Source organism: Semicossyphus pulcher, unplaced genomic scaffold, assembly GCF_022749685.1.
Source record: "Semicossyphus pulcher isolate SPU_LCO1_2020_fin unplaced genomic scaffold, fSemPul1.0.p SCAF_21, whole genome shotgun sequence".
Taxonomy (NCBI): Eukaryota; Metazoa; Chordata; class Actinopteri; order Labriformes; family Labridae; genus Semicossyphus; species Semicossyphus pulcher.
Window position 1 is genome coordinate 14,683,378 of NW_027211695.1, and position 15,098 is coordinate 14,698,475.

At 43.5% G+C, this 15,098-nt stretch overlaps 1 protein-coding gene across 2 annotated transcripts in view; it reads right to left on the minus strand.

The window, feature by feature from the left end:
- The window catches only part of nhsl2 (NHS-like 2), a 132,189-nt gene that overhangs the window by 15,384 nt on the left and 101,707 nt on the right, over positions 1 to 15,098 (minus strand). Inside the window, exons 3-4 of one of the 2 annotated variants that reach the window (XM_069671738.1) lie at positions 13,431 to 13,573; positions 9,617 to 9,860 (exon numbers count right to left, since the gene is read on the minus strand). In XM_069671738.1, the coding sequence (XP_069527839.1) occupies positions 9,617 to 9,860; positions 13,431 to 13,573 (387 nt within the window). Of the gene's footprint in view, positions 1 to 9,616; positions 9,861 to 13,430; positions 13,892 to 15,098 lie in introns of those variants that run through there. The other variant, XM_069671739.1, reaches the window with a different exon arrangement.

The window sequence follows — 15,098 nt, forward strand, 5'->3', positions numbered from 1 at the left end:
CCTGTTCGACGGAGGCGTTTTAGGTAAACTGAGAGGATTAGAGCGTCTGCAGCTCGACGGCATGAATGCCTGTCTGTGTTTCTGCTAAACTCCACATTCAAAAGCTGTCTGTTCCCTTTCAGAGACTCTCTGCACACTGCATTCAGAAGTGCATTCACAAAACGCCTCTCATTGTCTAACATTCCTGTCTTTTTTGGCTGTAAATGACAACATTTGGAGGCCGTTTCCCTGCCTTTCTGTCCGCTTAATTATTGCTGCTGCACAAACATTGCAATATTTGGTTGGCAATATTGTATCAATTCTTAGACGTCAGGTATTGTAATGTTTTATTTTATAAATTATTACGGAAAGTTACATCCAAGTAACTTTTGAAACGTTAAAGATTATCTGAATTATTTTCTGGTGAGGTTTGCAAAGGTCCGTCAGGATTGGTAGGAAGTTGGATGGGGGATGGGGACATCATTATTTAGTGTCAATCTGCCAGAGCGTTATAACATAACATTTGCACAAGTTGCATCGTTCAAAAATCCTGTTATAGCACAATAGTCCACAAATGTTGGCATCCAGTCAAACTGGGCTATGTAGATTTTAGTACAAGCTTAGTTTATCAGGTGTATGCATCATTTTTGGCAGGTTTTTACAACAGTGTTGGGAATCCCATTTTGCAGCAGTAAAAATGATTGGCATGAAAATAAAGACTTAAAAGATAGATGTTTAAAGTCGAGGTGAAATGAAAAATGTCATTTTAATCCTTTTAGATCACATCCCCGGTAATATTGTGCATCTATTTGACAATATAGGCCAAAAAAAATACAGAAAATCAATTTCTTCATATTCTTATATCAAAATTCGATTTTTTTACGGTAAAACTAAATTTCACACGTGCTTTCGTAAGTTAGCACCAAACAATTTCAACCAATCAATCTGCAACATTTAGCCGCAGAGCACCATGAACGCTCGGTCAGTTAGCTAGCTACTGCGCTGTGGAGAACGTCTGTCTACGCCCACTTCTCAGCGATCAAATCAAATCCCTCTAATGATATGTCCCGCCTGCATGTCCTGTTTCACTCGGAAATACGTCACGATACGGAAGCTCGATACTCTCGAAATGCCGTTTCAGCTCGAGGTTTTCCTGTGGGGACATAATTCGACGAGTCATCGATTATTAAAAACATGAATCCACTAATCGCATAATGAACAATGACTTAGTTGCTCTTACTCAGCTCTCACCTTTAAATGTAGTTGGAGGTTCTTTTAATCATGTGCTAAATATTCTTCATTAAAAATATGACTTTTAATAAACTTTGCTGATGATTCAGATCCTACTGATACAGGAGGGAAATGAAAAATCCAATATTAAGTGTTTGTCAGTTTAAAACCAACGACAGACAAAGTTCTCTTCAAATGCCGACGTGCTCCTGTGATAAGCAAGGTCTGCTTCCTGCAGGTGATCTTTTCCTTTGCAGCGCTGACGGTGACGACGTTTTGCTATGTCTTGTTTACCTGTCGCTTCCCGGTCGCTGTTTTGCGTCAGTAGCTCTCAGCAGAGATGGTAAGGATGTGAGATGGCTTACCCCTTTAGCAACTCTGGAAAAACGAAGTTATGTCCGCAAACAGCATTAAAAACACGTGTGGTGACGTAACAAACTTTTTAGTCAACAATGTCTCTAACCGTTGCACCCCTACTGAGAATATCGTGATAATATCCTATGATATGGCCTCTTGTGATACCCGATCAATTAGACAACATTTTACGGTAATTTGATCTTGAAAAGGTTTGAGCAGACTAAAATGTGCACCAATGTGTGCTGTGATGCTCGCTTTTACTTTGTCTGCCTCGTCCTTCCTGCTTGTCCTTGCAAAAGCACGAAGCGCTGCAGAGTGTGATGTTGTGCAGAGGTTGACATTTAGGGTCAGAAATAAAAGATGCTCCTTACGATGTTATTAGACGTCTTTGATGAATGAATGGAACACCAAAATAATACCTTGTGTGTTTTTCCTTAAAATGACTTAAATTGTCCCTGAAATCAACTTCAGAGGATTAAAAACAAATGTTTCTTTTCCGTCTTCCTCTCCGCCTGATCTGCATTCACATCCTCCCTGCCTACACCACCTCCGTCATTCATGAAAAATGCCGGAGCCAGATGTGCAGGGACGGAGAGAAAGAGCGCAGGAAGGAGCCGTGCTGAGATGTTCTCTCATTATCTTTCGTTCATTATTCTTCCACCCCTCCATCCCTCCTCTCCTCTCACTCTGCTTTTCCCCAAACTCAATTTTCTCCATGCCGTCGCTGTCGTCACTTTCAATCCTCTCTTTCTCTTTGCTGCCATTTTTTTTCCCTCCTTCTTCTTTCTTTTTAGGGAGGAGAGAGGAAGAGTGGCGAGTTACCATGGCAACAGCAGTGTAAGCTACCTGTTGTTGCTGGTTGCTGGTGAAGGAGGGATGGAGGGATGAGAGACTGGGTGTTTAATCTGTTGATATTCTACATTATTAGAGAGGAGCCAGCGGTGGGTCGATCAAACTGTTGTCTGAGGGTCTGACAGAGATGAAACCTCTGAGCCACTGAGCTCCATTGTTGCTCCAAGCTGTTCATTAGCATTAGCTAATGTAGGTTATTTCACTCAATCCAACGCTGACCGTCCTGCTTTAAATACTAACTACAGCACGATGGCTGCGTGACGATACTTCCAAACTATTTAGCAAGCAGGAAAACATTTAGTGTGTGGCGTCCGTATACATGTGTGCCAAAAATACAAGCACCTTTTCCTTAATCCGTCGTGTTTGCAGCATTTTTTTGGCTATTCTGACCCAAAAACCAAAGAAACATTCTTGGCAAATTGCATTTTTGACGGTACGATAGATGTACAAGGTTTAAAGTTTAGGGTGCGTTGTTTTGTTAGTAGCGCAGGGGTGTCCAGTCCTGCTCCTGGAGGGCTACCTTCCTGCGTGTTTTAGGTTTCTCCGTACTCTAACACACCTGATTCGAATGTTTTGATCGATATCAATCCCCCTGATAGCAGGAACATGCAGGAAGGTAGCTCTCCAGGAGCAGGGTTGGGCACCCCTGTAGTTGTGGGACACAAGCCTTACTATGATTCTAGGCTTAAAGTCGAAGTGAAATGAAAAATGTCATTTTAATCCTTTTAGATCACATCCCCGGTAATATTGTGCATCTATTTGACAATATAGACCAAAAAAAAATACAGAAAATCAATTTCTTCGTATTCTTATATCAAAATCCGATCATTATTTCTTCCGGTAAAACTACATTTCCCGCGTGCCTACGTAAGTTAGCACCAAACAATTTCAACCAATCAATCTGCAACATTTAGCCGCAGAGCACCAAGAATCCCTCTGATGATATGTCCCGCCTGCACGTCCTGTTTCACTCGGAAATACGTCACGATACGGAAGCTCGATACTCTCGAAATGCCTTAGTATTACCCCTTTCCCGCCTAAATTCAGCGTGTTGATGCAGGTTTTTCAGACCCGGGAAGACCCACTTATAAATGCTGAGTGTCTCTGTTCCAATTACCAGTTGAGTATCCTCCTGTCGGTGTCTTTTCTGGACGTCACAAATGCGCTGGAGACAAATTATCAAACTCAGCACTGACAAATCTGGAGCGACGTTCGAGCGCTGCTCGGACACGGGCGGCATTTGTAGCTTACAAATTGGCGACCTCGGGCCTGCACAGAGCACCAGCGTGGGAACAATTTTTTTTAACTGTAAATGATGCTAAGCTACTCCACAGGTATCACAGTGCGAAATATGAAGCTAGTCCCTAACAAGTCAACTTTTTACTCCTGTTTGAGTTACAGTTTCTAAAAACTACAGTGCCCAGCTGTTTCAGGACATGACTGACGCTTTTTAAAGATTTAAGTTTTCAGTTCAACTTTTGGGAATCACAAAGAGTTTAGTTTTGGTCTTTTCTCCTCCCTCTCTCTCTACTAACTCTATTATCACTCTGTCTCTGTCCCCTCTTCTCTCTCCACCTCCTTCCTCCCTCTGTTTCTCTCTCTCTCTCTCTGAAGGAAGTGAATACCCACCAAGTCCACCGCCACAGGCATGCATCATTATACCTGACCTTCTACTCCTCAGCACAGTGGGTGAGGAGAGCGAGAGAGAGCTAGAGGAAGAGAGAGAGAGAGATGGGGAGATATTAAGCTAAAGATGGATTTGAGCGAGAAGAAGGAGGAGGAGGAGGAGGAGAGGCTCCCAGTGACGAAGCAGTTGCTATGCCAAAAAACCAGGAGGACCAAACACACGCATTCACATTCACACATGCACGCAGGGTAAACAAGGAGGAGGCTCGGTCGAGACGAGAGGAAGCAGGAGTGTCAGAAAGATGCTGCTGAGGATGACCACAGCATACTAACAACTCTGACAGCACACACACACACACACGCAAAGACACAACTGCCAGAGACAGGCGAGGGCGATCATAGGATGAAAATGTTCTCGACGTCAAATCTGGTTTCTGCAGCATTTTCTCGCTTTTAGCTCAAAGTTGTGTCAGGAGGGACTCTGCGTGTGTGTGTGCATAGAGCTATGACTTGTGGCATGAATATGCAAAGTGATCAACCATGAGGGAACCTGCATGCAGAGAACAAAATGTTTCGAGTTTACAGCAGGAATACTGAGCTCTGTGCTTGTTTATAACTCTCCTTTAACATCCTTTAAAAAGTGTTTTTCATCGCTAAAATGGATTTAATATTAGAAACTGAAACAGGACGACACTTTTATTACCAATTCCCCACTGGTCAGTTAATGCCATGGATCATCATGTGTGTATTAGCTGTCCTTTTTCATCGAGTGATGCTTCCTCTTCTTGGGGAAAAACACCCACAACATTAAATCTGTTTCAAAAACTGTCTTCCAAACATTTAATCTAACGAGGAAGAAGATATTTGGTGTGTTTTTCTTCTCTAACAGAGAAAATAATTAAAGATAAGAGCTGGATTGGTAGAATAGTCGAGTTTCTAATAATGCCAGCTAGCACCTGGGGTACCATCAATGAACTCGTGATCAGATTACGTTTAGGAAAGTAGCTGCTTGTCTTGTCGGAGGTAATTTACAGTGACGGCAGCAGGAGAAGCTTTAGCTGCTAAATTGCAGGAAACTAGAAGAAGAGTGCTGAAACATTAACATGAATTTAGAAGGTTTCTCCATTCTCGCCAAAGATTTCAAGCACTGTATTTTTAGGGAGGCAGGTGTTAAGTTCAAATCTATCCCTCCGATACATAACCAAAACCTGAACTGACTCGATTGTCAGTGTCGGACCTTAACACATCTGCCTCAATCTCAGCTTTGAGGTGGCTGCACACTGCCCAGACAAACGCCAACCAACTGTCCAACCAAATGTCAGGTCAGTGTGCGCCAACAATTGGTGTTGGACGGAGTTGTTCAAGGTTGATGTCCAGTCGGGTTTGGGGGAGTCGTGGAAAGTCGGACCAATATGCGCCTTTTCCCAACAATCCTCACTATTCTGAGACAACTAGACAAAAACGTAAACAAGAAAATGTAGTCTGTCCTGTCAGCTGAAGTCTGGGCAGTGTGGAGCTGGCAGCTGGTTTCCGGAACATTCTAAAGACTGCAACCAGCACCTGCCAACTTCATGATGTTAAGGTGAGTTGGGTGTTGTCTGGACAGTCAACAGTCAATATCTAAGCAACTGCCTGTGCAGCCAATGGATATCAAGGCTTCTAGAGGGTTGCACGGTGGCTCAGCAAGAAGGTTCCTGGTTGGACGTAGGAGTTTGCATGTTCTCGCTGCGTGGGTTCCCTCTGGGTACTCGGGTTCCTCCCACAGTCCAAAGACATCGCTAGGTTCACTGGCGACTCTGAATTGCCGGTAGGTGTGAATGTTGCCTGTCTCTATGTGTCAGCCCTATGATCAGTCCAGGTGTAACCCCGCCTCTCGCCCAACGACAGCTGGGATCGGCTCCCGCCCCTCCCTGAACAGGATAAGTGGTATAGATGGCTGGATGGCTGGATGGACTTCCTTACATGTTGGTCATTGTTTCCAGTCTAGCATTAACTTCAGAAGCTACAATGACTTTTGAGTTAAGAAACGACGTCTACAACTGGATTGCTATCTGTATTCGCAGCTATCTATTTTAAAGATTACACCTGCCTCAATATATATCTGTTTGAATTTAACCATTGGAGCATTGTTTCAGGCAATAATCAGCTAATTAAAAGTTTGTATGTCATACAAATGGTCTTACAAAATAATGTTTAAGCAGTCATGTTTACCATGGTCTTGTTTTGTGTGTAATTATTAGTCAAGCGGCATGCTCCGGTGCAAAAAACTGCAGTTCCTCAAGTGGCCACTTGAGGCTCCGGAAGCCATGAAATAACTTGACGTCCGCCAACGCATCACTCCTCTCTAGCGCCACCCTCTCGTCCAAATATGGTCACTTCCTGCTCCAGAAATCCAACATGGCGGCGGCCATATCCGGAACTCGAGGCCATTATTTATCCACTCCATGGTATTAGAACTAACACAAATAACAAGTCAGTAAATGTAAAGTAAATTCTCTCCTGCTGGTGGACATACAAAGACAACTTTCATAGCAATAAAGTGTTGAGATATTTCAGTCTGGACCAGTGAACCAACCAACTAGCTAACATTGCCATCTCTTTACCAACACTGCTCAGTATGCTAATATCGCCCACTCTAGGCTGTTAAACACACTCGCGGTAGAAGGCAGCAGTTTTCACAAATGTTGATCAACATGTCGACAATTTTTATGATTTACTTCAAAGTATTTTTTGAAAATTTAAGCAAAGGTTTTCTGACGAAATCTTCCATTAACTCAATTACAAAAGCTTTAGGGGACTACTTGTTGCATTTTGGGGTATATTTCATATTGCAAGTTTACTTCCAAAATCAGCCAACTGTGCTTCCTCTTCAACTATGAAGCGCTGATTGAAGTCAAACTCAAATCCCACAGAGCTCAAATAGAAACCAAAACTCACAGTTATTTTCCTTCAGTCTAATTCCCCCTGACTCTCACTTCTACAACCGTCAAAGGAATCAAAATAACTCCCTTAAGATCACGAGAAAATGTGTGAATCTTCTTTTTACCCGGAGGCATTAAGTGTGCAGAACAAAGTCTTTTACTACAACGGAGCAATGATGCAAAGACATAAAAACAGGGTTTAGTTTAACCATACACGTTTCAAACGACCTCCTGCAGAAGCTGTTTGCAGAGTTTGTTTTCAAGGCTTCCAGAGCAGCTGCCAAGTGCTGATTCATTTCCAACACCACCTCATCTTTGGGGTTAATCCGTTTCATTTCAGAAGTTTCATATTGAGGCCGTAAAATCTAATAAAACCAAGTGATTGTTGAAGGCATGACGCCAATATACAACTAATAAGCTCCTCACCTTTCCCTCGATGCCACGCTGTAATTAACCTCGATACCAGTCCTCTCACTCACTCATTGATCACGTGACCTTTTGAACAAGGCTGCAACAAACAGCTCTTTCCAATATGAACTGTTCTGTTCACTGGTTTTGTGGTCAATGGACTAATAGATGTGTTTATGAACGCCAGTAACAAGCTCCCGGAGGCGACATCTTTAAAGAGCTTGTTTACTCTGACAAACAGTCAAAACCCAAAAATATTTAACTGGATTTTCCAATTTAAGAAGCCAAAAAAAACAGAGCATGTGTGAACACTTATAGGTTAATTTCCTGTCAATCAATGAAGAAGTGGGATATCATCATCAGGACAGCTTGAACACATCCCGTACCACTTCATTGGCCGGATACCAGTCACCTGTGTTAACATTCACCCGGCAAACTCTTCTACTACTTTGATGGCTTGAGATCAGTCAGGTCCAGCAATGAAACATTCATGGACTCCCCGAGAAACTCAAGTCCAAAGACTTCTAAGAGCAAGAAGTATGAAAGAGTCTGCTGTCCATTCTGACTTTGTCCAGAGTTTTCATGCAGAAATATCGGAATAACTCTGGATGAAAACATCCCGCAGGCTTGGTTAGATAAGATGCAAAATAGCACAAGCTATACAGTTTGATACAGCCTCCTTTCCTGTTCCTCCTCCACAGTGAGCTTAACATGACGGTCAAAACACAGCTTCCAAAAATACCTCCATCAGGCAGCAACCCTTTCTCACAAAGAACGGGTCTTGTCTTCAACTTCACATACTTCGAAGACGAGTTTATCGTTGATCATAAAAACTCACACGACACGCCTGTTTGCGTTCGTTAACGAGGCGAGACGGGACTAAAATGTTAGCGGTGGGCTGTCGGACATTTAAAATCCATGATATTTTCCCCACTGTGCGTCTAATCTGTCAAAATACAAGCAATGCGTTCCTGTAACTGGCGTGTGCAGATCCCCGCTGAATCCCAAAGCAGGCAGCTTGACAACAACATGGCAGCATCCACCCAAAACAACAGATGGACATACCTCATTTATTTAACACAATGCACTGTAGTAACGGGAGACGGAGAGACGCAACGTGGCTACAAAGGTGGGAAGAATCAGGGGGAGAGTCGAGGCTACATTATCCAAGGTAACCCCTCAATCCCACAGGATCTGTCTCCAGCGCATTCCGTCTGCGCACAGGAAGCGTGTCTGGTCCGCAGCACAGACTGGTCCAAGCAGCTGGATTCGCGAGATCACAAGATCGCGGGAGAACTACATTCTCGCGCGAGAATTGAGAAATTACACGATAACATCAATGTTAGCAGAGCAACACACAAACTACAGTTCAGTTTGCACATCCGAGGTTGATCATCTGCTCATTTGGAGATCATTTCGTGATTTTAGTGCTTCTACCATGGAGGAGTACACTACTTCATTAATAGTGTTCTTTTTTTTTAGATTTCAGTGTGTTGATCTTAAAATAAACAGGAAAAAACGTGAGTCTGTACCGGTCTGAACATGTGTTTTATTTTGAAACAACCGGATGCTGTATGCTGCTTCCGTGTGTGACTTCCTGTTTGGAACGATCTGCTCTGTTGAGCTTGACGCGTGTTTGAAGCGGCCTCTGTCAAAAATAGACCCGGCGCGTATCTTTAGCGGAGCAGAGCGGAGACACGCTTCTGGGATGCCGGAGACGGACCGCGGCACGTGCTGTGGAATCACGAGCATTGACTTGAATTGGCGCGATTGACTCCGCAGGTCGCGGCGCACAGGGAACGCGCCGGATCCTGTTGAATCGAAGGGTAAGGGATCAGGATATTACACACGTAAAAGTGTAAAGAGAGAGAAAGGTTGCTTTACAGACTCTTGGTAAAACCTGTCACCTTGATACCAATTTCCGACACCTGTAAAAAGCTGATTGAATTTGTTTAAAGAGAGAAAACGTTCTGACTAAAATGTGACTTTTTATTGACTAAAACTGGACTAAATCTGTAGAGTTGCCGACTAAATCCAAACTTAAACTATAAAGGGTAAAACTGTGACTAAAACTAATCAGCATTTTTGTCTAAAGACTAAATCTAAAATAGCTGCCAAATTTAACAAAATTCAGTTGGGAAGAAAATAAATTTACTGAAGAATCTCACAGCATGTGCAACAAATAACCAATTAAATGCATCCTTAATAAGCTACACAATCACTGTAACTGTATTTTATCTTACCTGTTATGTCGAGAGGCAGGAAGTGGCCGCGCCTCCCGAGGTGCCAGCGTGGTTTGTCTGCAACGGGCGGTCCGGTGGTGGCAGAGGTGGCGGTGCTGCTGCTGCTGTTGTTACTGCTCCAGCCCAGCGGGGGGCGATCTGAGCCGCAGGGCGACGGGGACGGGGAGGGAGACGGGTCGGTCACGGACCTCAGTCCAAACACAGAGGAGGCGGTTTCATCTTCGTAGAGCTGTTTGGACGCCGGCTGGAGGAAGAAGAAGAGGACGAGTTACAGTAAAAGGTAGTGGGTTGCCCTTCCAAAGTGTTAAAGTGTTATATAAACAGTATATTGTGACTGTGACCAAACAGTCGCCCAATAAGAAATGGATTCTGCCTCATTTTTGCTCTGTTTTGGTCTCCTCCAACGCCTATCTTGTTTCTTTCAGCGCAAAATACTTGACTATGTACACCAGATAGTTTCTAAATTTGTGTGTTTCCTTATAGGTGTTGAGTGGGTATTGTATACTGTGTTCATATCTGAAAACAGCTGCCTGTTGCTGCTGGAAACGAGGTTGACGAGAGCACCGACACTGGACTAAAACAGAAAGGTCTAAAAACCAAGACTGAAATATAGAAATATAGTATCCACCAGGTTTGGTCAGGTTTGACCTTTGACCACCAAAATTGAATCAGTTCATCCTCGAGTCCAAGTGGATGGTTGTGCCAAATTCGGAGACATTCCCTCAAGGCGTTCCTGATATACTGCGTTCAAGAGAGCGGGACAGACAACCTGAAAACATCGTGCCACAGGTCACGTCTATCTCCGACTGGGGGGCATAAAAAACTAAACAAACTCTAAATTCAATTAAAGCCAAAATCAATACAAACGAAAACTTGAGTCGAGGTCATCAGCTCATCGACTTCCACCGAAATAAATTGTTCTGCCCTCTTAAAGCCGCTTCAATGGCAGCCCGAGGAAGGAACGGTGTGATAAGAGGTGAGGAGGAGGATAGAGAGGAAATAAACACAGTGTACGTCTCAGTTTCACTGGGCTTGTAGCTGGAGGACTGATTATTTGTGAAGAGTAACAATACCGTAGGGTGTGGCGTTTTTATATCTGTTGCAGGAATGAAAAAGCAAAGCAAAGAAGAGGAATGAAAGAGAAAAGGAAGAACGATGGTTGGTGATTAGAAGGTAGGGAAAGAGGCAGACATCACCGGTTCAGTTGCAGGTGTCAAAATGAAAGTTTAATCCCAACTGGGAGGCAGCTGGCGCTGATCAGCCACCTGGCATTAAATCGGAGGTATGAACACTGCCCTTAAGCAAGGCACTGAAACCCAAACTGCTTCTGGGCTGCTGCAATGCAGGAAACTCTCTCCTCGCACCTACTGCAGAAACCCAAATCCGAGTTGTCTCGTGGGAATCTGCCAAACTCTAATTGAAATGATCCCAAACAGAAAGAGGGGCATTAACTTAACAGAGCTGTTTAACGGCTTGCTGCAGGGATCGGTGCGTCAATGTGCAGGGAATGTGCAGCCATCATGCAGTAAAAATCACAGCGGGAGTCCATCAAGCTGCCATAATGGCACAGTTCGGGGAAATAACCTGAGAACTATTAGCAGCAAAGGCAGAGAGAGGAGATGCACTGTTTCAAGCCTTTTCGCCTGTGATCTTCTGTAGACACTTTGGAAGATAATACAACAATAAATCAGATTTTTATCGCTTAAGTCCGTAAATCTCCTTGAACACAAGTCACTCCATCAACTTTCAATGAGCACAAACTTACTGGTGTCATTTTCTACTTGAAGCGTAAGTGATATTTCCTCGTTGAAGACACTAAACGCTTTGGCATTTGTTGATGGAAACCTGCTGAGAGTGTGAAAAGGATGATGAGTAATTCTGACAAATCCAAAAGGAGGGGGTGGGACGTTCTGTACAGTAGTTTCTGGATTATTCAGCTCAGTTAACAAAAGCAAAGAGGCATTTTGTCACAACACAAATGTGAGATGAAACAATATCAGTGACAGTGAAATAGTAATTTGTTGAAGAAGAAGAATGTCACTGCTTTGTGTGAGCGATTAAAGGCTGAAACTAAAGTGCTCTCTCAATAAAGGAGAAGCCACAATAAACATGTAGACGTGATGGAGTTACCCAACAGCCAATTCATGCAATATATTTTCCCGTTTCAAGTAGTGATGACCAACATTTCCTTCCTGATTTAAGTAAGTAAGTTTAAGTCTTCAGTATGCATTGAACCAGTCTACTTTGCCTACCGTGTCCCACAATGCAAAGCAGTCACAACAATGTATTCTGAGTAATGGAATAAAAGTACATTTGCCAACTGAGTTGGCCAACGAATATTTCACGTAGGTGGACACCAAGTTTTATCCTCATAATGCAATCTTTTGCCAACTAAGGGCCTGTGTCCACTAACAGCGGTTTTTGCACTGGCAGCGTCTATTTTCTATACAAAGCCTGTGCAGTTCAGCGCCCTCAGCGCAAGAATGCTTTCAGCGCCAGCTGTTTCTTGTCGCTGTTGGACACGATTCCTTCCCATTGTTGGCTGATTGCCGGGGTCAGCCCTACACATGGGTCTGTCTGTATGTGACTGAGTGAGTGAGTAAATGATTGAATGAGTGACGGTACTCTCACAGCTGTAAAGAGAGAGAGTTGCGACATCGCAATGGCGGCTCATGGAGCATATTGGACCTCCACTGACTCGACTCTCTGTCTATACGGCTCTGGATACTTTGTTTGGGGAGTAGGCGGGGCTGCTCCTCCGCTGCTCGTCCGCTGTCCTCACCTACGTCCACAGTGCGCACTTGCTTTCAGACACATTGCCATCGGCCTCATAAGGACAGTCCTTGTAATACATTGCCCACAAAAGCGCACACTGACCTGATGCTGTCAGCCACGTACTTGGTTTTGACCTAGTCTTGTTTTCTTTGTTAAATATGAAGTATTTAAAACAGACTGTCACTACCAAGGGAAGCGGAAGTGCTGCCAGTCACCTTTCATACTGCGCAAGTGCTCTGAAATTCAGGTCGTGTGGGCTGCCAGGACAAAAAAAGGCGTTAGTGGACACAGGCCCTAAATGCTTAAGTTCCACAAATATCCCAATTTCTTTATGTTTAGGGAATTGGTTGCCCTTGGTGCCAGTGCTTAAAAATATGAGCATGTATCCACCTCAAATTTGTGATTAGGTATAAAATTGGCCTTTCAGATGTACTGAAATAAGTTGCATAAACTATTAAGTACAGTTCCCTGCATCGTGTAGATCATACGTTCTGTTGAATCTGTGAATATCTGCACTTTGTAGGACTGCAGTAGTGGGTATCTACTGAGTGTAACTACAAAACATGCCCACAAAGTGACGTGTGTAACGTTCAGTTAATGTCTGATTCACTAAGCTAAGAATAAAGACGAAAGTCTTGACTTGGTTTAGAAATAAACCGTCGAGCAGAAATAAATAAAGAGTGTAGGAGAACAGAGAGAGGAGGGCAGCGAGGGCAGGAAGAGTGGGACGGAGCGAGTTAGCGTGAGTTTGCTGCTGATGTGACGTCTGTTCTCTGGTGTGCAGGGAGAGAAGTGAGAAAGATAAGTGAGGTGGACACGGTGTGGAGTCTGACTGTGTGTGTGTGTAACGTCTGCTCTGATTGCTCCTAGGTGGACGAGGACGGATGTGATAAAAGAAGAAAGGTGGAAGAACAAATATTCATATATGAATTTGTGTGTTTGTTTACCAGGGAGGTGACATTTGGTGCAAGGGAGAGTTATGATCAAACAAGCCTGTATGCATATTTGTGTGTGTGCGTGTACGTGTGTGTGTGTTTACCAGGAAGATGAAGTCAGGCCTCTTGTTGTTGAGGGAGATGGGCGAGCGGCTGAGCGAGGTGGACGTGTCGTCGGAGCTCTGCGAGGACGGATGCCGGAACGTCTGACCGGTCAGTTTGGTGTCGTATAACTGCTCCTCAAAGTCTGCACGCGCACAAACACACACACAGAGAAAAAACAGAATAAGCTGTGAAGTTAGCGTCAAGTTTGTGCACACACACACACACACCAGAGATCGTGTTTGCATGGCCCGGAGCAGGGATCTGGTAGCTTTACATCACCCTGCAGTTTCCCTCCTGTGACTCCTGCTGCAACTTCTGCAGAACCTTAAAGGACTCCATAAGTTTGCTCTCAATCCTCTCATGACTCGCCGACCTTCTCTCCTTTCAGATTCCTCTTTCTTGGTCCCTCTTTCTCTCTTGATTTCTGACTGTTTCTCCTCTCTGCTAGATTAGACGACTCTCCCTCAGGCCATTGTAAACAGATTCCTTAACCCCCACCCCCGAACCCCCCTTCTTTCTCCTACCACACACACACACCCCCCCCTCAAAACCCCTCAGCCAATCCTTTGCCCCAAAACACACTCCCCTATCTCCACTCATCCCTAAAGCCCTCTAGCTCTCACACACACACACACACACACACACACACACACACACACACGCATGCGCTGACAGTGTTCGAGAAACAGCAGCGTCAGTGAGGTGTAGAGTTTAGGTTGAACTTGCTCCCTGGGACAATATGGATTCCTTCCTGGTGGCGTACGGTTGCCTAGCAACACAAGGGTGCAGGGTTACAACAGCACCTCCTCACCCACCAAAGAAAGGAAGAAATCACAGATGAATGTGTGAAAATAGGGTCTGTTATTTTGACTAAATGAGCACTTGAAAGCTGTCCCACTGGGTTCAGAAAACATGTGACAATTTAAGGATAAATTATGCTAATCATTCAGTGATGTAATAACTGTTACTTGCTGCCCTAACACCAGAAAAAGCATTGCTTTATTCATGGTCATGTGACATTCGTTTCAGGCTTGTAAGAATGGGCTAAGATTGCACTGTTGTTTTAAATGTAAACACATTAGTTCAGATGAAACCTGACTGCTGTTTCTATCAAAAAGGCACTGTATGCTACATGCTAATCACCAATCAGTAGTTAGTTAGCAACTTGCTAGTGAACATATTTGAGCAATTAGGTGCTAAAGAGCCGGATACTTCTGCGATGAGTTGGTGGAGACCAAACACAGAGCAAGAAAACAAGTGAATATTCGCAGAGATTAACGAGCTTTCAAGGGATGTGACGAATGAATGCTAATGTTGCTCCGTATCTGCAGGAAGAGTAAACAGGCAACAGTTTGTTCCAACAACTTTATACAGTTACAATTTGTATATGTTGGACTTAAAGCTGCTGCCCCGAAGGGACCTCACAATAAAGCTCAAAGGCCAGTGTCCAGCAACTCAGTGGAAATTAGTTCAACTTTTGGAACACAGCAAAACATTTAAGCTATTTAAGCTAAGTCATTTATCTTTATTTATTTATATTTATTTCATTTATCTATTTTTATTCATTTATCTATTTTTATTTATTTATTTTTATTTATTTATTTTTATTTATTTATTTTTATTTATTTTATTTATCTATTTTAATTAATTAATTAATTAATATGTTT